General features: G+C 45.0%; 1 protein-coding gene across 1 annotated transcript in view; it reads left to right on the plus strand.

Annotated features, from left to right (window-relative positions):
• Positions 1 to 23549, plus strand: part of LOC146784184 (uncharacterized) — a 739190-nt gene that overhangs the window by 395807 nt on the left and 319834 nt on the right. The window contains exon 16 of the mRNA XM_085632912.1: positions 4032 to 4157. Within this exon, the coding sequence (XP_085489038.1) occupies positions 4032 to 4157 (126 nt within the window). The remainder of the gene's footprint in view (positions 1 to 4031; positions 4158 to 23549) is intronic.

Below are 23549 nucleotides of genomic sequence, written 5' to 3' on the forward strand. Positions count from 1 at the left end.
GCACATAAACACAGGGTTTCACCCAATTAATGACAAGTCCTGAATTGCGACCAAAGGAGTTCAATACATCAAATAGCACTATCAACGATTTCCGCGAGGAGGTGAGATAGAGCAAAATATCATCTGCGTAGAGTGACACGCGATCCTCAAACGTCGGTGTCCACCGAATACCCGCCATGGAGGGTTCCCACCGGAGCCATGCCGCCAGGGGCTCCAACGCGAGAGCAAAAAGAAGCGGGGACAGGGGGCAACCCTGCCGCGTGCCCCTACCAAGCAAAAAGGGGGCCGAAACTCTACCATTCACCACCACCTGCGCCAGTGGTTCCACGTATAACCACTTCACCCATCCAATGAACCCAGGTCCAAAACCAAACCTAGCCAGCGCCGCCCAGAGATACGACCATTCCAGCGTATCAAACGCCATCGTGGCGTCAAGGGACGCCAAAATGGCAGGCTCCCGAATTGAGTCAACTCTCGCGAGGACCCCATGGAGGCGCCGCAGGTTCAGCGCGGTGTTGCGGTGCGGAATAAAACCAGACTGGTCCGGATGTACCAGGTCACCGATGACTTTAATCAGACGATTAGCGAGCACTTTAGCAAGAATCTTAGGTTCAGCGTTTAGGAGTGAGATGGGCCTATAAGACACACAGCAATCACGCGGCTTGCCCTCTTTATGGAGCACCACAATGGTTGCTAGACGTTGATCACGCGGAAGGGCGCCGGTCTCTCGGGATGCAAGAAACATCTCGCGGAGATGAGGTGCCAACTTATCTGGACGAAGCTTGTAAAGCTCGATCGGAAGGCCGTTAGGGCCGAGAGCCTTTCCTGAACGGACCGAGCGAATCGCCGATGCTATCTCATCGTTTGTCAGCGCCGCGTCCAGCAGTTCTTTATCATCGACCGAAAGGCACGGCAATGCAATATCTCGCAGCAATTGACGAGAGTCGTCTTCTGACCTCTCCGAGACCGGAGAGTAGACGTCCCGCAAATGGTCCGTAAAGCAGCTCACAATCTCCCCCGGGTCCGTAACACTCACACCATCGGCACGCACAATCACCGGGACCACACGACTCGCTCGCTCTCTCCTCTCCAGCCATGCAATCAACTTTCCAGCCTTGTCACCAACATCATACAAGCGCCCCTGTTGTTCCCTACTAGCGAGCTTGGCCGCATCCGTAACCAATGCCCTGTATTCCGATTGTTTCAGGAAAAGGGCATGGAGTTTGTCCCGTGTGACCCCCCGCCCGAGATCTTCTTCCAAGTCAGTTATGGCAGACTCCAGACGTACCACCTCCTCAGTTTTACGCCTCTTAGCATGGGAGATCAAGGACAGGGCCTGCCCACGGATGACCACCTTGAAAGCCTCCCACAACGTTACGGCCGATGAGACTGAACCCTGATTTTCCTCAAAATAACGGTCAAGAGACTTAACCAAAAGGGCACGAGTTGTGGGGTCATGCAAATACCAGGGATTAATCGGGGCCACCCTCCCCTCTGCCCCCATGGCCACATCTAAGTTTAGCAGGACCGGGGAATGATCAGAGATGCCACGAGCCAGATGTCTGACCTCCCCGATCATTTGGGCTTGGGCGGCCGGCATCAGCACATAGTCCAATCTAGATAAGGAGCCGTGGACGCCAGAGTGAAATGTAAATTGGGCAAGCCCCGGATGTATTGATCTCCAACAGTCCACAAGCCCCATAGTGTCGATAAAGCCACCCAGCCAGGAGTGCGCCCCGGGGAGGTCTCTGGGAGGGTGCCGATCCTCTCTACCCGATACCACAGAATTAAAGTCACCACCCACCAGCAAGAGGCCCTCCGGGAGCCCAAGCAGCAACCCTCCCAAGTCCGCAAAGGTAGTGGTTTGCAACCCCGGGGGGACATAAACTGAAACCAAACACAAAGTCCGCCCTTCCCACCGGCCCACCAACACCACGTAGCGCCCCAGGTCGTCGTGCATCACCTCATCAATTTCCAGCGGGAGAGAGGATCGAACCAAAATGCCCACCCCTCTGGAGCCGGTAGTAAAACCAGAGTGGGCCACCAAACGGTAGCCCCTTCTATTCATAGCATGGCATGAGTGTCCCACCAAATGCGTCTCCTGCAACAGAACCACATCAGGAGAGAGACGTTTCAGATATTGTAGCACCACTCCTCGCTTCAATCGGTCCCCCAAACCATTGACATTCCATGTTAAAATGCGCAATCCCCTACCCCCCATTTCCACAGCAACGGACACCCCAACCACGTTGAGAGCAAAAAACAGCCCACTGATTGCCTGGTACAAAACAAACACCACACAAAAACAACTCCCCTACCGCCACCCCCCCAACTCCCGCCATACACCCCCCCACCCTGCACCCCTGCACAAGACCATTAAGCCACCCCAACTCGCAGTGTGCCTGTCGCCCCAACATGAACCTACTCTACGGAAAGAAAGAAAAAGATCCCCTGAGGAGGAAGAATCTCACCAGAAACCCCGCGGCCACCCAATGATGAAGGAAGGGTAATACAGTCCCAGAAAAGAAAAACCAGTACATCAAACCCAAGTCGGAGGTGAACACAAAATTGTCAAGGAACCACAAGTCATTCGTTCACCCTTGGTCCGCTGATCCACCACCCTAGTCCTCAGCTCGGTCCTCCCCGCCGTGCCGACGGTGCAAAGTGTCAAGCCAGTCCTCAACCGCCTCGGGCCGGTCGAAAAAATGAGTCCGTTCCTCCCGTTCAATACGCAGCTTGGCCGGGAAAAGCATAGAGTACTTCAAGCCATGTCCCTTAGCCGCCGCTTGACAGTCATAAAGCCCATTCGCTGTTTTTGCACCGATTGTGTAAAGTCAGGATAGAAACTGATGTCCGCATTGTCATATTTCGTCGGGCCATGCACACGGGAGGCCTGCAGGATTGCGTCCCGGTCCCTGAAGTTGAATATCCTGGCAATGAGAGGTCGCGGTGGGGCCCCAGGTCTCGGCCGGCCCCCCGGAACTCTGTGTGCCTGCTCCACCGTAAAGAATTTGCTAATCTTCACATTCTTAATTGAAAGTGCAGCATATGAAACTTGCTGCAGGTGACAGCAGATGGTTGCATATATGGCATTAGCCTTTCCAAACGAGGCCTTTCCCTGTCAGGGTAACAGTGAGGTAAATGTAATCATCAGTTGTAAACATGCTGAGGTAAAGGCTGTGCTGTGCTTCGACTTCTTCTTCGGTGTTTTAATGTTACCTAAACAGATTTTCTGTCCTCTCAGCGACTCAAATTCAACAACAGTAGCGAAGGTGTTACCAAGAGTATTGGTTTATTAGTTAGATATCATTTCTTAAGCTGTTCACCATATAAATGGCAGCCACTAGAATCTCTTTCAACAGAGAAGTATCATGGTAGAGGTATACAACAGGTTTATTTGTCAAAGAATACTACCAGACAACAGTACATGCAGTACATGCTTGGTAGCAGTAACATTTGAAAGATGCTTATGGTCAACATGTTATTTATGTGTCAACATATAGCACTGAGAAGTCAATTTTCACTGATTTACCGAGTTGCTTGGTGTTCCTTATAACATTTCAGTAGTGGAATTTGCCATGGCCAATCCTCTGGTGTGAACAGACTGGCTCATTGAGTTTATTCAAACCAAAAGTTGTCAGTACACAACTTTCAAGTTTCCAGTTCATAATCGTACGCTTATAGCTCAGGCCTAGTACAGAATTGGATTACCAATCTACTTGATTAATGCAAAAAGCAATGGTGCAGCTATCGGAAGATTTCGGAATTGGAACTTGAAGATTGAAATACTCCTCAGAGAAAAGACTCTATATGAGATACGGGCATTATTGTATGTCCATATATGCCATGTGCCTTCTGTAAATGGCTTAATATGTGGAACTCTGCTTCTGAATTCCACCAGAGCAAAAATGTGCAAACATATCTTGCTCCTAATTTTTATCGAGTTTGCAAAGTTTGCAGTTTGTCTTTTGAACAGGAACTCATACTCTAGGCTTTCCTTAAATAATATTGTTTCTCTTTTTTTCCCCCAGCGCCTGAAGGAATCACAGAAGAAAGTGGATGATAAAACTGCAGAAGGAACCTTACTGCAAGAGAAGGTACTTCAGCTGTCCTCCCAGCTCCGTGAATTGGAGACGACAACAGAGGCACAGATTAAGGTGAGCATGCCAGGATTTAGGGAGACACTGGGTATCCACAGGAGTCAAAATAGTTGAGCCTTTGTTCGGTAAAACGCACTTTTTAGGTCTCGCGCCTAGCGGTACACTGCGCAGCAGTGCTCGTACAGTGCGAGACATTTAGTGGGTGAAAAACGGGGAATCGAAGCTGACCTAGGAATCGCACACGCTCGTGCGTGTGTGATTCCTTTTGTGCTACGCGATTGGCCTTTGCGTGCGTCTTTTTATAAAAGACTGCACGCAATTGGCCAAAGGTGGGCGCATTGCTCCGCCCATGGCCTATTGTTGTCTATTACGCGCTTGGTCTTCGTAATAGACACCAATAGGCATGGCACGCAGTGGCGCGCACTCGCACCACTCGCTGGTTTCTTTGTTTTTTTTCAAACGGAAGTGAAATAGTGAGCGCTTTCCCTGCCGCTTGTTTTCAAAACGCTTCTGATTTCGTTCATATAAATTACACGATTCATTACCTATCCTTTGAAAGCGTCTGGGAGGTTCTGCTGTCTTCGTAGTCTGCTGGTTCAGAGTTATTTTTCCGTAATCTGTGGAGTTGGAGGGTAATGACTGTTGACGTTTGTCTCCTCTGAGAAAACCGGCAGTGCTTTGGTCTTGAGATTGTTGATACTATAAACATTTCCTGCAACCTGGTTTGCTCTCATTAATCCTCCTTGCCTTTTCGTGTAATTGGTATTATCATCTGTGCTCGGAGTACAGTGCACATGGGAATGTACCAAATGGAAATTCAATGCTGAAATATCACTCCATTCATGCTTAGACATAGTTTCCCTACAAGTCCTCCCACCACCCAACTTTGAAAAACCTTGGTTATGCTTAAAAGCCAGAGAGCTGGGACTTTCGTACATATCCGAAACAGAGGGCTCTGTGCCTCTTGAAATTAATGGTGAACAGGAAATGCTCCATGGAACCATCCTTCACTCTAATTAGTTTTAATGAGAAAAATACTGTGTTCAGCACCTAATAATGAATCTTATCCCGCCTATGCAATTGGTTAACATTGTTAGGGGTGGGAAAGCCTTCAAGACCGCTACAGAACTTCCTTGCCTTTAAATGCAACAGCTGCATGTTTTCATCGCAAGGTCTCGTCAGTGGAGGGAGGGACATCTCCGATATCTTTCTTACAGGTAAGGCTGTTGCTTGCTTCGCATTAGACAATGGTGAACTCTTGGACAGGGAAACTTCCCTAAAGAGCTGCACTTTCCTGCTTGAGAGGACCTGCTCCTCTTTAACAAATATAATTGTCATCCATCTGGGGTTATGTAGCCCAGAAGTGGATAACAATATTACCAGATGATATAACATAAAATATTTAATGATTAAGACCTAATTCCCCTTTGGCACCTTAGTTGGTGAGTCCATGAAAATCTGGATTTATTTTTCCTTGTTCCAAATAAAATCGTAAAAAATTGCATAAGCTTAGAAGAATTTTTTATTAGCTCCTTAGGTACACATGACAATAAATATAGTAAACCAAAACTTATGAATTGCTTGGTGTTCTGCATTGTGAAAATGTATTGGCTAGTTAATTCCTATTCCTTACCTACTTAAAAAAAAGTTGTTCTCTGATGAAATCGGATTTTATGTTGATCATTTTATTGGCCTTTCTCTGCCTTTGGGACTTCATTTCTCTACTGCCCCGTCAAAACCTGTTTTTGTGTCCTTTTCCTCTACTGCTAGGCCTCAAAAGGCTTGCTTACACAGGTGGTGCTTATGTGAGGCTTGTCCGGGATTGTAGCACCAAACTGACATCCACGCTGCCTATTTTTTTAGGTTTTTATTCTTTCTTTTATATACCTATACACGTATTAAGCTTCTGTGTTGCAATATCAGAATTTATTGTTTGCACTCAGATTTGCTTGCATTAAATAGCAAGTCTGCAGTGAAATGCGAATCACTCGCACTCTGATTATTTTTACTTCAGAGATCAATAGTAAAGCCACATCTCTATTTGACTATAGTTAAGTTAACTCCAAACTTGTGCTGCCCACATTTTTGACCAAATTACTTGGAAAGATGTGGAGTGCTTATTCATTATAGAAACCTGGCAGATCAGTAGTTCACCATTATACCTGTTGTTCCCAACAACTTTATTACGAAGACACTAAAAAGAACTGGCAAATGTGACATTGGAGCACCTCTGGTTTACAGATATTCTATGAGACTTACTGCTGCAAAATCTTTTCCAAGTAATATAAAAGGGAGATTCTGAGATGGGCTGAATGGAATAGTGACCATACGGTCCTCAAATGTCTACTTTCCTGCTGCCTTCCTGGTATCCTTTTGCTGATATTAGTTGTGGGCGATTTGACTGCATTTTTTCGTGATTTTTTGTCCCAGCCTTGTTCAATTTGAAGTATTTCGACTGGACCTTTGCTCTGGCTTCAACAAATTGTTTTTGTCCTGATGACTACCCTTGGTTTTCCATGGGTTGAAATCACTGACATCTAGAGCCATAGGAACTTATTTATACTGAACTGTTGCGGTACCTGGAGGTCTGGGGCCTAAGTATACAAGCAAATTATTATTGTTCCATTGTTTGAATGTTCTTTGCACACTGTTCCACTGCACTATTGTTTCTCTCACTGTTGATCACTGGAGCACCGAGAAGCTCTTTCCTTTCAAAATATAATAATGTGGAACATCTACTGATGGTATTCTTTTCCATTTGCCGATTCTTGGAAACTGTGATGTAATTTGTGGATTTGAATAATTTCGTACAGAAAAGCTTCTATACATATTTTTAAATTGTGTATAACCTTCACATCCAGATTTGCATTTCTTGTGAGTACATGTCTCTGGCTCCAGGTTGATTTTGGACAGCCACTGTTATCTAAAACATTTGATCCTGTCACAGCACTGAACCAGCGCTTGCTGATTTTTGAGATGGGTTGCTTGCTAGGGAGTCCTCTCTTCTGATCATGTTGGCCTTAGTGGCTGTGTTCCACTCTGAGGTCCATATTCTTATTTTAGGGCAATTGAAGGCCATTTTAGGAGTCTAATGTTTAGTCCTGAAATGGTTTGCCAAATTTCTTCATGACAGAGCTCAGTGTGTGAAATTGGTAACTTCAGCTCCTCCAACCACTTGAGTCGCCTATGGGCTTTGACTTCTCACTAGTTATTTTTGGATCTAAATAGTTTTATTTGTTTCAAAATAGGAAGAAACACAAAATACAGGGTATTCCCCCCAAGAATAGGGGAATATATTTAGGAAATTAAAGGTCAAAAGTTTTATAGTGTTCGTTAGGTGAAGTGGAGAGAAATATGTGGACAGTGGATAATGAAGTGGAAGGGCACAGATGTGAAAGGAGTGCAGGAAAAATGTTAAATCTGTAATAGAAACCCTTTTATAAGCATAATCTGGGAAGGATACAAATAGTCCGTGATTAATGTCATGAACTCTTTTCTGAGTAAAGAATGCTTCCAGTTTTCTTCCTTGATGCAACAGTTTTCCGTTCCTCTTGCAACTGTTGCAGTTGTCCTGTTTCACTAGAGGGGGCCATACCAATTTAGGAAGTGCTGGCGTCATTGTCTGGTTACCAAGTCTGTGGGATGGATTGAATTTCACCTTGGTAGATGATTGTTTGACTGCTTTCCAGGTAGTCATAATTTCTTGGCTGTGCTAGAAGTTCTAATAGCTTCATTCATTATTGGGTTACTAGGAGGAAAAGGTTTCAGAATTTTTTTTTTAAGTCCTTTCTGAGCACAGTGAGATGTTTCATATGTTTCTAAATATCGAACGGCAATGGAATTCAAGAAAAAGAACAAGTATTCCTTGTTCGCATCTTCTTTTTGATATTGCCAGCAAATGTATGTGCCGGACAGCCTTGTGGAGTGTCCTCGGGGACCACAGTCTTCGTACAAGGATAACGTAGATTTTGCTTGATCGAGGCAAACGTGAAACTGCTCTAGGACCTCTCACTGGTCTGCTTTTTGCCTACTCAGCTATGGGAATGTCATTCAAATTGTTACACGGTTATGATCGAGTAGAGAGAGGAGACCCGTCTAAGATCTCATTAAAAGAGACATATGTGCTAATTCGAGTAGAGCTCTGTGGTCAATTTTCCTTGATAGCCAATGTGAGAACATTTTGTAATAACTTTAGGAAATATTTTTCTGTGTTGTTCAAAAAGTATGTGCTTTGGATTAATTGGAACATTATAATTATTTCACTCTTAATTATTGAAAACCTTTGCCAGGTATTCCAGACAGGGCAGGGCACAGTTGTCTTTGGAGTTTATTGATGAATGTAGATTCTTTTTTTTAGCAGTTCTCTCTTGGTGGTGTCCAGGACTTTTCTGTATTTTCTGCTTTTACCTTATTAGTTAAATGTTATGTTCAAATTTACCTGTCCCGTTTCCAGTGGTGGAGTTGATTTAGTGGCAAACAATAGATGAGAGAGGCATCAAGTTTAACCAATGAAGGTGTTACAGGGTCTTTTGACGTTGTTTGTCATGAGATGTCTATCTTTATGCATTCTAGTATAGATTGAAGTCTAGGAGCGTCACTCCACGCTGTTTTTCTATTTATAATTTCTTAATTGAGAATCTTTTGATTCTTCCCTTACTATAGGACGATAATCTGTTTTTTAAGGGTTGCAAGAAAAGGAGGAGGGAATGGAAGTTAGAAAATGGACATGGTGTAGCACATTATTATTAGTGTGAACATCACCTCAATTGAGTCCTGTTGGCCTAACCAGACTTGATTGGGAGGTGACCAAGATATCAACTTCCCTTTCATATCGCTGAGGATTTTCTTTTGCTTTATTGATTAATATACTTGGCGAAGAGTGTTCCGAGGTAAGTAATGTGGTTGTAATTCCATTAGATTTCTCTGTTAGAAAAATGTTTATTGCATAGCCTGGTTTGTGGGCTGATGTTGCCCATATTTCTGAGTTTAGATCCAGAGATTGAGAAACCCAGTTCAAGTTCCATTAATATGGTTGGTGCCGATTGTTGTGGATTAATGACCCGTAGAAGGACAAACTCTGCATATGCTGGTAGTTCTACTTAGTCCGTTTTGGCCTTAATGTCTTCAATCAGTTTGTTCAGAAACCTGTCTATGGTTATTCTCAGGATCAAGAAGAACAGAAGGGGGAAAAGTGGTCATGTTTTCGGTTTTGCAATTGTATTCTGGCTCAAGATGAGAGGAGACTGTAAGAGCTGAAGCTTGTGGGATATGTATAGAGTAGTTTATTGTATTGGATGAATGTTGTTGTCAGTTCGTACCACTCTAGCATTCTGAAGAGATGAGCTCATTCCACACTATCAAAGTCTTTTTCCTCATCTAAATCGCTGCCACATCAAATACTCTGCTTTGTATCTTTTACCGATTATATGATCATGGCTACAAGTCTTGTACTGAATCCAGAGGATCTCCCTTCATCAAACCCAGAGTGTTTTGGTGGATTAAATGAGGAAACATGGATTATAAGCATGTGGCTTCTATTTTGCTGAGAAGCTTGATGAGTCCATAAATTAGGGATATGGTTCTGGGTTCTGTGGTTCTTATTCAACTTGGATCACATTTTTTTTTTGGCCTCTTTATGAATTGGCTGGATATTGAAATGAGCTTCGGAACTAAGAGAGGGAACTGAGATACTGACTTCCTTTTGATCTAATGATTTTATTTTGTTTAATAGACCGACTAGTTTCAATATACCTGGTGTTCTCAGGTATGTAATGCGGGTGGGTTCTGTTGTAAAGGCAATGTTCCCTTGAATTACTTTTTAAGCATGTAACCCTCTTGCCCTGAGTAACTTATGATGAAAGTCTTGAGTATGCTGACTTTTTTAGGTCTCGCCTGAGCCAGCGCAGTCTGTCTCAGGCGAGACATTTAGTAGGTGGGTTTTCAAAGCACTACCCCGCGTTTTGGCTGGCCTAGCGCTTGCGTTCACGCAAGCGTGCACTCGCGCAGCCGCCATCTGTCTTTCACGGGTTTAAGTGCATCCCGATCGTGATCACTTTCACTTTCGCAGCGCAGACGCGCCATCTGGCTTTCCTCTCGCTCTCCCTATGCGCGCGCGCGCGCACCACTCGCGTGTTTTTTTTATTTTATTTTTGCCGTGCACACAGAACATAGGTCTCATTCATAGAGAACTGCACTGCCAACATAAATTCTGCATTGGCGAGTTCAATTCTGCATTAAATTTAGTAGAAAGCATAAAAAGAGGCATTCCTGTGTAAGCACGCTGTCTTTACAGCACAGTGAAGCAAAAATGGCCGAACACTCCAACAGCATTAGAATCTTTCACCATTATGCCAAAGCAAACATCTAGGCTCCCAATTCCCTCTATGACACCTATGTAAATTCTGCTCTTTACTCACATGTTCTAGAAACTAATACACTGTACATTGATTACCATGCGTTGTACAGCACCTGTTACATACCTGCGTTAACCTATGTTCTAGCACTCAACATGAGCCTATGCATAATATGAAGAAAGAACAAACAAATCTCCGATAAAAAACAATTATAAGTACAAAATGTGCCTTCTGAAAATTAAGTCAACTGGCTACGCTGCTGTGCACAGAGGCACAATGAAGCAAGCCCAACTATACAATGAGAAATGACATCCCACACCAACTCAAGTGTCCATCCAGAATGTAAACGCATTGGAACTTTAGAAAATCTGGGGACTTGTTTCTTTGAATCGGCTAAAACAAAGCACTTTCTAAACTCGTGGGGGTAGCAAAACACTATATAAGTACACTGCAATACTTGCAGCAGAGTGTACAGTCAAAGAAAACGACTACACGTACGTTGAAGACAGATGCAATTAACTGTCGGAGACTGCTCTGCCCACTAATGATGCAGCCGTCACATATAAGCTGCAGGAACAGCAATTAAAACAAGCATTGGCATAGCCAATAGGTCTCGCTTTCTGGACCTTATAAGTATTTAGTTATGCAGCACAATATCCTTTGTGCAACAACATTAATCGTTGCATGGCTAAACAGTTATAAGGTCACCATTGCGAGACCTATTGGCTATGCCAAGGCTTTTTCTAATTGTTATGCATGTTAGAAATGCTGTTCACAAGAATCTTGATTGATATTGATAATCATAAAATAACTGCCTATATTTACCATGTTGGAAAGCTTTTATAAAGATAAATACACCTTTCTTAAAATATTCAAAATAAATACCTTTCTAAAGGCTTGTTTTCTGTTTCATGGACATTAAATCTATTTGCAATTCAAAGTTGATGTCTTAACTAGATTGAAAAGCTTGTTTTAATTCTTCACTTTGAAAAGGAAAAATCAGAAAGAAAATGGAAGCATTTTTCTTATTCCCGCATAAAGTATTTCAGATACTTTATGAAGGAATAAGAATTTTCTGAATCAATAAAGTGAAGCAAGGATTCCTAAACACAAACTGTTCCTCTCCGTACTTGATCAACCTGCAAACAAATTCTTTTTCCGAACAGTGGTTTGAAAAAAATATTTTTTTCTTCATATTTTCTGATTCATTCAATTTCTTTTAGTTTAATCCTACCTTCCAAATCTTTTTATTAGGGTAAGGTAAATACGTTTGTTTTATAAGCAGTGTATCTTTCTCAGCTATTCCGTCCATAACCATGCTGGCTGTATTCAACAAATGTCCACTCAGATGTGGAAAAACATACACTTTCAAGGAATTGTACATTTCTCACAAAATGTCGTTTACTACATTGAGGAACACTTAAGTGACTTGCTAGGAGGCAGAATCTTCTGCCACAGGGTCCAATACCATCAATAGGTCAGACCTTCATCTTGGAGCCTCTTAGACATCTGCCATATCACTTCAATTGTCACTTCTTTTTGACACAGACTTGCTCAATCCTTTGAACTCAAGGCATTTGTTGCCACCAAGAAGTTTAATGCAGGACTCTGTCACTCTTAAAAGCAGCTTACCGAAGGGCAAGGTCTTAAAATAAGATATCACATTTTACAGAAGAACAGGGAGAAAATGTAAAACTCCAATCTATTTCACAGGTATCCATTCCATTCTGTTTTAGGGTCAAAGTCTTTCATCAATAGCAGATACCGAACACTCATTATCACTCAGGCAGATCATACTTGTGACAAAGAAATAGGCCTCACTACTACCACATAAGATGAGGCCTCACTCAGGAGTGCCCGGGAGAAATCATGAGTACTGCCTAAGAGAGATCCCCGTTCTCTTTCTAAATGGGACAGGTATTTGTTTTTAGCTCCATATTCACCCCCTTTAAGAGTCTCATCAGTAGGTGACAAGTTCACAATTAAGTAAGGGGTAAACCAAGCTGCGAACGGAAGCTCCATCAAAGTCTTTGGTCCAAAGGCTGCTAGAGGCCACCACAGATGTGTTCTTCACACTAGCCCAGGTAAATTAAAAAGTCTGGAGGCAGAGACAAAAACCGAGGTCTTGCTCAAGCTTCTGTATAGAAATAATCATCTCTCAGATTCTTTGATAGTTTCTGCAGAACAAACAATGTACTGGTCTTCATCATCCCTGCTTCCTCTGGAAAAGGAAATGAGTGTATGAAATCTTTCACGAAATATGTTTAAAGTACCTCAGACACAAACCAGACTCTGCCTTTGTGAGTTATAATGAGAAGTCTTAACAAACTTTATTCAGCCTTTCTTTTACAGGAAGCTAAAATACTCAGAGCTCTAAGCCTTGAGAAGGGCACAGATCTTGTAAAACCCAATAGAACAGATTAGTGCAATCAGAAACATTTGCGAAAAATGTTGTAAGGGGGTGTTTCAAAGCCTCTGCAGCAGCCCATCTTGGTCTGCCTGGATAGTTAATAGAGGGCTGATAGGGGACATAAACATTTCTACTGTTATCCAAGGTTGGAGAGGAAATTGAATTGTGGTTGGGGTGCTCTGAAGGAGACAAATTGTATTCACGAACTTGATGGGAATGCTTGTCAATATTTATATAAAAATCAGTACAGTTATGAGTTTGCCACCTATCTATGGTTTTAAGATTGTTAAAACCTGTGTCTGTGTTGGTTAGGTTCTCTAAAGACTTGAAAGCAAACATGTTATATATACTGTTTCCTCTTTTAATCTGGCTAATGGCTTTTCTAGCACACAGAGCCCAATCTATTCATTATCTATAGCCTTCGTTTAATGCAAGTTCTTTTTAACCCCGCTGTACTGAGCTTTTCTTAATTAGTAGGGACAAAGTTCAAGTTCTGAACATCAAAAAAATAAGTTGACAATCCAGAAGGCACCAAGCTCAGATTGCCGCGAGCTGGACAATTTAGAACCTACAGGCTCGGTAGTACCCCAGTCCACTGTTATTTAGTGGGATGAGGTTTATTGACACTAAATGTATTCCTTGTAGATGCAGCTGTCAGTCTGCAGCATTGAGTTCCTTTCCTTGCAGGATCCTTCTTTTTTAAACAAGAGGTTTTGTGCTCTCTGCCTGATCTTAGACATGGTAAAACCCACAGGGATACCCAGTTCTCACTTGAGTAAAACCTCTTGTGAGGGCAATAGGTTCACTTCAAGCAAGAGCATCACGCTCCTGTGAAAATGTAGCACATTCCAATTCTGTGGCAACTCAAAAGAAAACCTTCGGATGGGGTCCTACAGGAGCACTGTGTGAGTAAGTCTTGTATGCCCAGTAAAGTGTTACCTGAGAATGTGATGAAAGCAGGTGTTGGTCACTGTGCTGGTATGCTTGAAGCTTGAGCAAACTTAGGCCAATGGTAGCAATGGCAGTGGCTATGTTATGAAAGGCTTGAGGCATGTTGTTGCATGAGCACAAGAACAGTTAATAAAAGCAGTGATATCAGCCTCAGCTTAAGTTTCTTCAATAGTAGGGGGCATGGCCAAGAACATGGCCAAGTGAGACGCTGATTCCCGGAGCATCTGACCGGAGCCTTAATCCTTAACCATCCTGCCAGCTCAAATGCCTAATTTTGATGCTGGCCATCCTGTGACACTTCTGTGTTACAGAGCGGAAGACCTGGGCCCCGGAGACCGATGCGTTTGCTGTTTCCTGGACGCGCTGCACGCTCTCCATTCGGAGGCCGAAATTGGCAGACGGGCGCTCCTGAAGCCCTGAAGAGCCAGGCAGACTGAAGTCACCGCCAAAAGACCCTGCCTGCCACCCGGTGAGCTGCCGCGCTGTGACCGGGGGCCCGGAGATTTGTGACCCAACGCCCGAGTGCCTCATGGTGCCGGGGCTTTGTTGGCTGACGAGGCCTCGCTGAGCTCCTGAGGAGGGGGAAGGGCCTCGGAAGAGGTGAGATCCTGCTGCACCTTGCGGGCGCTGAGGCGTGGGCCCATGTACCGTCTTTGCCCTTCCGCCCCCACCGGGCATGGAGATTCCCCTAATGAAGACCCCGGAGGAAGTGGGACTCCCGGCGCGCTGCGAGGAACGGAGGAGGGGTCGTGTGTGCTGATCTTGCCCCTCCCACCTTGGCTGGGCGCATAAACCGGGCAGTGGCAGTACCGGAGGGCGAGGAGCAGGTGTGACCCGTTGGAGCCCTGCGCACCTAGTGATCCCCACCCTGTGACCCCGTCTCCCGGCCTGGAGTGCATCATCTGCTTAAGAACGAGGCCCGACAGACGTCGGAGTGAGTACCGCCCCCTTTGGGGAGAAGTCTGGTGGGGAACGGAGCAGCTGGGCTTCCCCGTGGCAGGGTGTGGAGTGCCTCTTGGTCCTCGGAGGCCCTGTGTTCTGGAGTGCCTGCTGCCTTGATGGTGGAGGAGACTCTGATCTGTCGCCTGCCCTCCACCCCCATGCCCCTGCATCGAAGCCCTGATCTACACCGATTGGGCCTGGGGGGGACTTGGCCCTGAACAGCCTAGCTTAGAAGCACTGGTGGATCTGCTGAACAGGAGCCCATGCGACACTGGAGAAGGGTGTGCAGGGTGTGAAGTGCGCCCCAGGGCATGCCCCCCCAACATTGAGGACATGAGATCAATAGCAGCCCCCCCGGGACATTGTGTGTTTGTTGCTTCTCCTCTCCTCCCCTGGAGGTTCGGCGAGATCCTCACACATCATTAGATCGTCCCTGGGGCAGTGAATGGTGCATTCAAAAATAAAATTGGAGAGGTGCGCTCCGAGGTTACGCTGCAGAGGCAGGATCTTCGGAACGTCTCGAAGACAGTCACGGAAGCAGAGTCCCAGGTTTCGGAGATCAAAGACGCGGTCAAGGACCTACAAAAAGCTGTGGCGGAGCTCCGTAGCACTAGTGCTGATCTGCAGTGGCGTGTGGACGACGCAGAAAATGGGGCTCGTAGAATTCCCTGAAGGTGTGGAGGGAATGGACCTGCCTGCGTTATTGACCAACTGGCTGAAAAATATTATCCTATCCAAACACGTGTTTCTGTCTTGAACGAGCACACAGGGCACCTCCCCCTGGTGCTCCCCCGAGGCCCATCATTGCAAAAATCCTCAATTTCATGGACCGGGACATGATCCTTCGAGAGGCACACATGGGGGAAATTAGACAGGAGAAATCTAAGATCATGATCTTCCCCGACTATAGCAGAGACGTGCAGAAACAGAGAAAGACTTTTGATTCTGCTAAAGCCAAACTAAGGTCACTACAAATTCAATACATGCTGTTATTCCCGGCAAAGCTGAAGGTTATATACAACGGCAGGCCGCAGTTTTTCCAGACCCTGGCGGAAGTATGGGCATGGATTGAAGAGAGGCTAATCCTTTGTCCCCCGGAGGGACAGACCAGGGGAGAGGGCAGGACATGGACTGCCAGATTAATAGATAAACAACGCAGGACCAGGAGCAGTCGAAGCGGGTCAAAGAGGACGGGCCAGACGACGCCCTATGCACTCAGGAAACCCAGCAAAAAACCTGGAGTACAGATGGATGAGAGGACACGCATCGATGTCACAGATGGCGACAAATCAGACCGGTCCAGCCAGCGAGACACACAAGTGGACTTGCAGGACTTTAGAGACTCCTCTGGGGACGAGAGGTCCCATCCTCTGGTGGTGTAGATCACGGCCATGGAGGGTGGAGCGGAGGGTGGCTGACTTTCGCCAAAGGGAGATAAATGATCCTCCAGACTCTATTTGCATAAAATGTGCAAATCTGGCATTGTTTCACGGTCGGGGGCCAGCAAGCCCCTACAGTGCAATTTTGTGACCCTGTTGCTCACCCTGCCTGGCAGTACTACTCAGAACGGTGCTGAAGCAGGGCCCGCCAAAGACCCTTTCTTCTTTCTTGCATGAAGGGCTTGCATAGCGGGAGGGTGTAGGGTATTATTTTCTTAAATTTTTCATGGGGTGGGCAACGGACCTCTCTGTCTTTTCCTACACGAGTTTGCTGCTATATTATGGGTTTGGGTGTAGTGGAAAGGGGATGGGGTGGGGGGTTGGGGGTAGAAAGGGATTGTTAATCTAGTTGTTTATGTTTGCACCGGACCTAGCATTGACATTTATCTACCCTGTGAGACCCACAATCAGAGGAGGAGACGCATGGTTAGGGCAGCACCGCTGCTATTGCGACATCCATGTTCCCACACATAGAAGATCAAACTGTGTTGGTCCTAACCTGGAGTGTTATTGGCCTGAGAATCAGAATCAAACGCGGGTTGGTCACCCAATACATAAAGCGTCTACGCCCAGACGTAGTCTTGTTACAAGAAATACATCTACTGGGTACACCATGCAAGTTCCTTGCAAGGGCACAATACACGGTTTTGGCTCATGCCGGTTTTACCTCTGGGTCGAGGGGAGTCGCTATTTTGATTTAAAAAATCTACGCCCTCCGAAATGACAAGTAAATGGATTCGTCGGGGAAACGGACACCTGGGGCAGAGGCTACATAACTATCATCTGTGCATACTCACCGCCTCGACTGCAAGCCCCTGTACTCCTTAAAATCGCTGGCATCCTCCTCGAGATTCCCATGTCCTTCTATGTCAGAGGGGGGGACTTCAACAATCTCATTAATACGTGGATAAGATTGGTCCAGTGGGTCAGAAGGAAACACAGACACTTCCCCCCTGTACCGTTTTACAGACTCCCTGGGGCTTACCAACGTATGGAGATCCCAACACCCAAATGCCCGACAATATTCCTACTTCTCTGGGGCTCACGATGTATACTCCAGACTGGCCTATGTGTTTGTCCCCAGGGGTGATATGGGCTGGTCGGTTGGGCTGAATATCAGGCTTGGGGCTTGTCGGACCATTCACCACTGCTGATTTTGCTCGGGCGACAGACCCGAACCTCTGGGCCTACTTGGAGGCTTAATGCATGGGACCTACAAAAGTAGGTGATTCTAAAGGGACTTCGGACTGACACTGAAATATTTTTTCATGAAAGCCTGGGCACAGTTGACTCAGGGGTCACACTTTGGGAGGCATATAAAACAGTGCTGCAAGACAGGGCACAAAACCGGATATCATGGGAGAAAAAGAAGAACGGGAATACATAGAATGGATAGAGGGTCAATTATTAACCCTAGAGAAAAAAAGTCCTAAATAGGCCTGATCCACTGACTGCCCAACAATTAGAAGCCCTAAGGGTAGAGTACCGCGAACTGGCTCAGGCAGAGGCTAGGAAACAAAAGTTAGCGACGCTACATCGTATATATGAGCTTGGTGACAAGGCCGGGAAGTTACTGACCTGGCTTAGCAAAAAGGAAAGTGGGGCCAGATGTGTTGACTCCATTGTAGACGACAGGGGGATGACTAACAGATACTGTCTACATTTGCCCAACATTATGCAGACTTCTATGACCAGAAAACAATCAGTAACACTGAAGAGATTAATAACTACCTTGTAGATGCTACCACCCCCGGGCTAGAAGAAGATGATGTCTAGTTACTAGAGGAAGATATAACACTGACAGAGGTTGGGGACGCAATAAATCGGCTACGATCTGGCAAAACTCCTGGACCGAATGGACTCCCTGCCGAATTTTTAAAATAAAGCAAAGACCTCCTCGGCCCTCACCTTCTGGCTTTATATAGGGATGCGTACACAGAGGGGATTCTCCCAGTCGATCTTCGCACCGCCACAATTGTGGTCGTCCATAAGAAGGGAAAACCCAGCGACAAATGCGACTCATACCGCCCAATCTCCCTCCTGAATATGGAGGTTAAAATCCTCGCGACAATTTTAGCCACGCAGCTACTGAAAGTCGTAATGACGCTTATTCACTGCGACCAATCCGGCTTTATGTCGGGCAGTGCGACCAGGTGTAATCTCCGAAGAGCCCACAACTGGGTGATGGCTTTTCAGGACCCGGACTACCCCACATGCCTTTCTGGCGCTAGACGCCGAGAAGGCTTTTGACGCTGTGCATTGGCCTTTCCTTGAGGCCGTCCTTGCCAAATTCGGCTTCAGGTCGAACTGTAGGAAAAGGGTGGCATTACTATACACGGAACCAAGGGCAAAAGTAAGGGTAAACGGTAGGCTTTCACCTGAGTTCTCAATCTCCCGAGGGACCAGACAGGGATGCCCCTTGTCCCCACTGTTATTCGCACTGGTAATAGAGCCCCTGGCTTACATCATTAGACTACACCTGCAAGTAACATGTTTCCGGATCACATCAGATGACCGGGAAGAAGAAAGAATTTCGCTATATGCGGATGATTTCCTTCTGTTTATTCCAAACATAGATATCACAATCCCCACTGTGTTTTCGATCCTTGAGGAATATGGCCGGTTCTCAGGATATAAAATTAACTTTCACAAGTCTATATTATATAGCCCAATGCAAGATATGGAATGGCCACCGATATCCGGATGTATAGCTACAGTGGGATTTCTGTACCTTGGGATTTTTCTCACCCCCAACCCCATAACATGTTGTATGCATAACATATATCGGGTCCGCTCTAACTTTAAGCAAGATGCAGATAGATGGAGAGAACTGCCACTTGCTAAAATGGGCCGTGCAGCAATGTACAAAATGATCTCACTACCCCAATTTTTATATGTACTGCAGAACACATACCGTCCCCTCCCTCGATCAATATTTTGGGAAGTCGATTCCGAACTCCGTGCACTCCTTTGGTTGAAGGACCACCCCAGAATTACATTAAAGTCTCTACAAAGTAACCCGTACAATGGGTGACTCGTGCTCCCAGACATCAAGGCTTACTATTGGGTAGCCCACCTTACTCCTATAAATGACGGGATGCTCACTCCCAGGTACCAGCCCACTTATAGATTGGAAAGGGAAACACTTACACAAAAATCATTCACACACTATTTGTATGGAGGGAAAGGGACCCACAGACTACTCCCTGCAACTAGAGCCACTATAGAGGTGTGGAACAGAACTAATAAGACGCTGGGCTGGGCACACAAAATAACTAGGTCCACCCCTCTGTGGAAAGTAAATTGGTTTAAAGAAGTGAATAAGCTTCAGGGATTCGAGGCTTGGGACCTGCTTGGGATCTCCACAGTGGGAGATCTCACAGACTCGGTGCATCCTTAAACCCTTCCCAGCCCTCCAGGAGGAATTCCAACGTCATGCCTCCCAAACTTTTAAATACACCCTGCTGCACCATGCTTGGAGTTCAGAGAGAATAGAGGCTTCTGAACTCCCTGAGTTCTCACCACTTGAGGGGAGATTACGTCAGGAAGAACTAAGAACGATAGCCGTTTCTGCCACCTACAAAACTATAAACAACAATATACACGACACCCTGGTCTAACTAAGGGGGGTATGGGAGGGGGATCTGGGGGAAATGGAGGACATAGACTGGGAGGCAGCCCTGATACACCCCAGGGAGGCCGCAATCAAAGCCAGGCTCCACCTCATTCAATTCAAAATTCTCCACTGGGCCTATTACGACAGAGCCAAACTACACAAAATGAGACGAGCAGAGTTGTCTGTGTTGTCAGACTGTCACTGGCAATTTTCTCCATACGCTTTGGGAGTGTCCACAAATAGGGATCTATTCGCAGACGATAATCGCGAGTATGAACACAATACAGGGAATCTCCTTACCACTGGAACCTAGATTCATCCTCTTAGGGATCTCAGGTGACGTAGATGTTCCCCTACCCCAACTTCTTTTCAGCGCATTGGGCCTGGTGGTGGCCAAGCGAGATATGGCTCGTCGCTGGGGCACACAAGAGACCCCTGCATTACAAGAATGGAAAGGGGGTATGGATTTATACGTGGCAGCTGAGAGGGCTATATACAAAAGCAGAGGCTGCCCCAAAAAGTTCAAGAAAATATGGGGTTACTGGATGAGACACTATGGTCCGAGTCTGACTGATGGGGATACCCAATCTACTGCAACTGGATTATCGGCCCAATGATACCTTGCTGGACCCGGGAGGGGGGAGTGGGGATGGGTTGTGGATGGCGGCCATGCCGTGATGTGTATCAGGGTCTTAAATGTATTTTTTGCTTGTACCTTGATTTGTGTCCCTCCGACGCTCACCGGAAGTGGGAAGTACCAGGTGGCTGATTGTGGTCGAAGTGCAATGTTGTTGTTGCAGTTATGTCGATATTCACAGTTGATGCAAAATAAAATAAAAATATATTTTTTTAAAAAAACTAAAAAATCTTCAATAGTGGAGACATCAGTCCACAGGAAGAGGGGTAAATAAGCCCTCTGCAGCATTCGGAAAAATTCCTGGGTGACAAAGAGAAATTACTCTTGTTTTGCTTTCAAGCACCTAAGTGGAAGGAAATATCTCATAGCTTACCAATATGCAGAGTATAACATAGTACAAATAGGGTTTCAACATTGTGCATCACATGCACTCTAAGATTTCAGAAAACCCCTCCAAATATTCAATCCATTTACACCAAGCTTCTATGCATAGACCAGATTGCATGTTCACACACTGTTAAGAAATAGGGCTGTGGAAAAGTTTTCCAAACTTCAAAGGAAAAAGTAAGGTCCTAATGAGCCTTTCAAGCTCACGGTAGACATGAAGAACAAGTGGGTAAAAATCATTAGAGTTTAGTGAGCTAACATCTGATAGCCCTTCAAATATAACGGCATACTGGGTGATCTCAATAGGTGAGCAATGCTTACAGTTTCACATTTTCGTTGTGAAAAGCACATGGTGTTTTTGATATTCAAGTTACATAAAACAGCATTATCACTTCAGAGCTCACTCTAATTGGAATTAAATCTGCACCAAAATCCTTCTTAAAATGCAGAGCAGTGGTAACTTGTATTATCAGAAGAAATAACGTTTTTTTCTACTCCTTCTTAAATGATTAGCTACTCAGAATTATCTTTCATTAATAATTTGTTTTAGAAGCATTTCAATATAAAGCAAGAACGCTCCCAAATACCAACACAGTTCACTAACAAACATCAGGTAGGTTGCGCAATACACATTGTAAGTGAAGGAGTAGTGCATGTGTGTAAGATGACAGCAGAGTGCCCATACAGTAGCAGCTAAATCTGCACAATGGTAATATGTGAGAAGTATGACCTGTGTTACCCATTAACTAGAAGATATTATGAGTAGTTGATTGGCAGTATTTTCTCCCACTACAGTTCCTAAATCCACTGGTGTTTCTCGGGGCAAACGCTTGCCATATAAATTGATTATTTAAGGAAAATACACTTGTTGATACCAAAAATACACTTGTTGATACCACAGAGTCACCCCTCAAAGGCTGGAGGAGTGATGGAGTGCCAGTGCTATCAGTTTCCCTCCAGCCCAGTGCAGGACCCAGGATCACCAGAGCCTTGAGATATTGGTTGGTTTCTGTACCCTCAGATTTGTAGAGCAGGACCAGCTTGGGGAAGGAGTCCCAATGTCAGAAAGTTTGAATGTATGAACATTTCCAAACTGTGTATCACATCTGAGGCATATTAAGGAATTGCCTCTCTCCATGCACAGCAACCCATTACAAAAGCAATGGATGCTCTGCGGAAATTTAAATTGAATAGGGAATAACAAGAAGAGATAGACCCTTCTGTGAGAAAGTGTCTCTGTATATACTGTTCCTTAATAGGTAGAGGGTGTACAGAGTCCAAAGACCCCAAGGGTTTAACAGAGGTTAAAGTTAGATATAACCTTACTCTCCAAAGTGGTAGCCTGGTCGAGCAGTAAGGCAGTATCAGAGGACGTGTAAAGCATTTGTTGTACACACTCAGTCAGCAAATAGTTCCACACACTCAATAACTGAACTCTAGGCCAATGGTTTGTATATAAAAAAATATATGCTTGTTTTATTTTAGAACCAACACTTGGAATTAAAATATACTTTCTCGACAGGAGATGTTTCATAAAAATACTTTTGTATATGCAATAGACTTTTTAGTAAACAGTTACAAATAGTTGCAGTAGGCAACTCTATTTCTAAACACAATACATTGAGCTCAATGCTAAATTAAAATTATATGCAACAGATTACTTTTTAGATTACTTTTGTAATTCCAGGCTTGGATCCTAGATCCAGTCCTGGGTCAGTTCTCAGAATCAGCTGTTGAAAGTCGACTTTGGTACTGTAGTGATTTTTAACTAATATTTAGCTATTTCAAAAGTGAGCACTTAAAAAATATTTCAGAGCAAACAATCAATGATTCCCTATGGAAGGAAATATAGGTTACAGGTACAGTAGGTTATCGTTACTTTTGTAATCCAGTACTGGGTGGCTAGACTCAGTACTGGGACATTTATCCAAAACAGGTAAGTAATTACGTTTTCAGATGTTATACGATTTTTGAGGAATATTTAGAAATTGCAGAAATCAACACTTAAAAGAAATTTCATAGAAAAGCAGTCAATGGTTTCCTACGGAAGAAAAATGAGTTAAAGGTAAGTATAGTTGTGGGTACTTTTCAGAGTCAGTGCTGGGCACCAAGATCCAGCACTGGGAGCTCACCTAAGAACAGGTGAGTAAATTCGTTTTTGGTACTCGGCTGATTTTTGGTGAAGATTTTGAGTTTTGAAAAGTTTACACTTAGAAGAATTTCCAAGAAAAAGCCAGTCAATGTTACCCTATGAGGAAAATGAAGTTAGCGGTTTAAGGGTAAGTTCTCGACTGGCAGAGTTGAAGTTCTGGGCATAGACTCAGGGGTCTCCCAGTGTCAGGTAGGTACAGTCAGTTCACCCTCAGCGGTTTCAGGACGGCCGGGTGCAGATAGATTTGGGCCCAATGTTAGCCTATGAGGAATAGGGGGGCCTGGTTTGGTGGCTGCTGACTAGCAGGCCACTCGGCTGTGGGAGCTGGGTTCCTGGTCACTCACTCAGGGCAAGTGGGGAAGTAGGCTAGTGTAGAGATTGCACTGCCAGGGCCACTCGGGCGGCTGGGTGCAGGGTGCTTATGAGCCGTCGGGCACTCAATGGAAATCAATGGGAATGTTCCGGTTAGGAAAAAGCCTGCAAGCTCGGGGACGAGGATGCTTCAGGTGCCACCACCACTTCGAGAGGTAAGTTGGGTAGTTGTAGGTTAGGTGGGTACCCC

This window comes from Triturus cristatus, chromosome 11 (genome assembly GCF_964204655.1).
Source record: "Triturus cristatus chromosome 11, aTriCri1.1, whole genome shotgun sequence".
NCBI classification, from domain to species: Eukaryota; Metazoa; Chordata; class Amphibia; order Caudata; family Salamandridae; genus Triturus; species Triturus cristatus.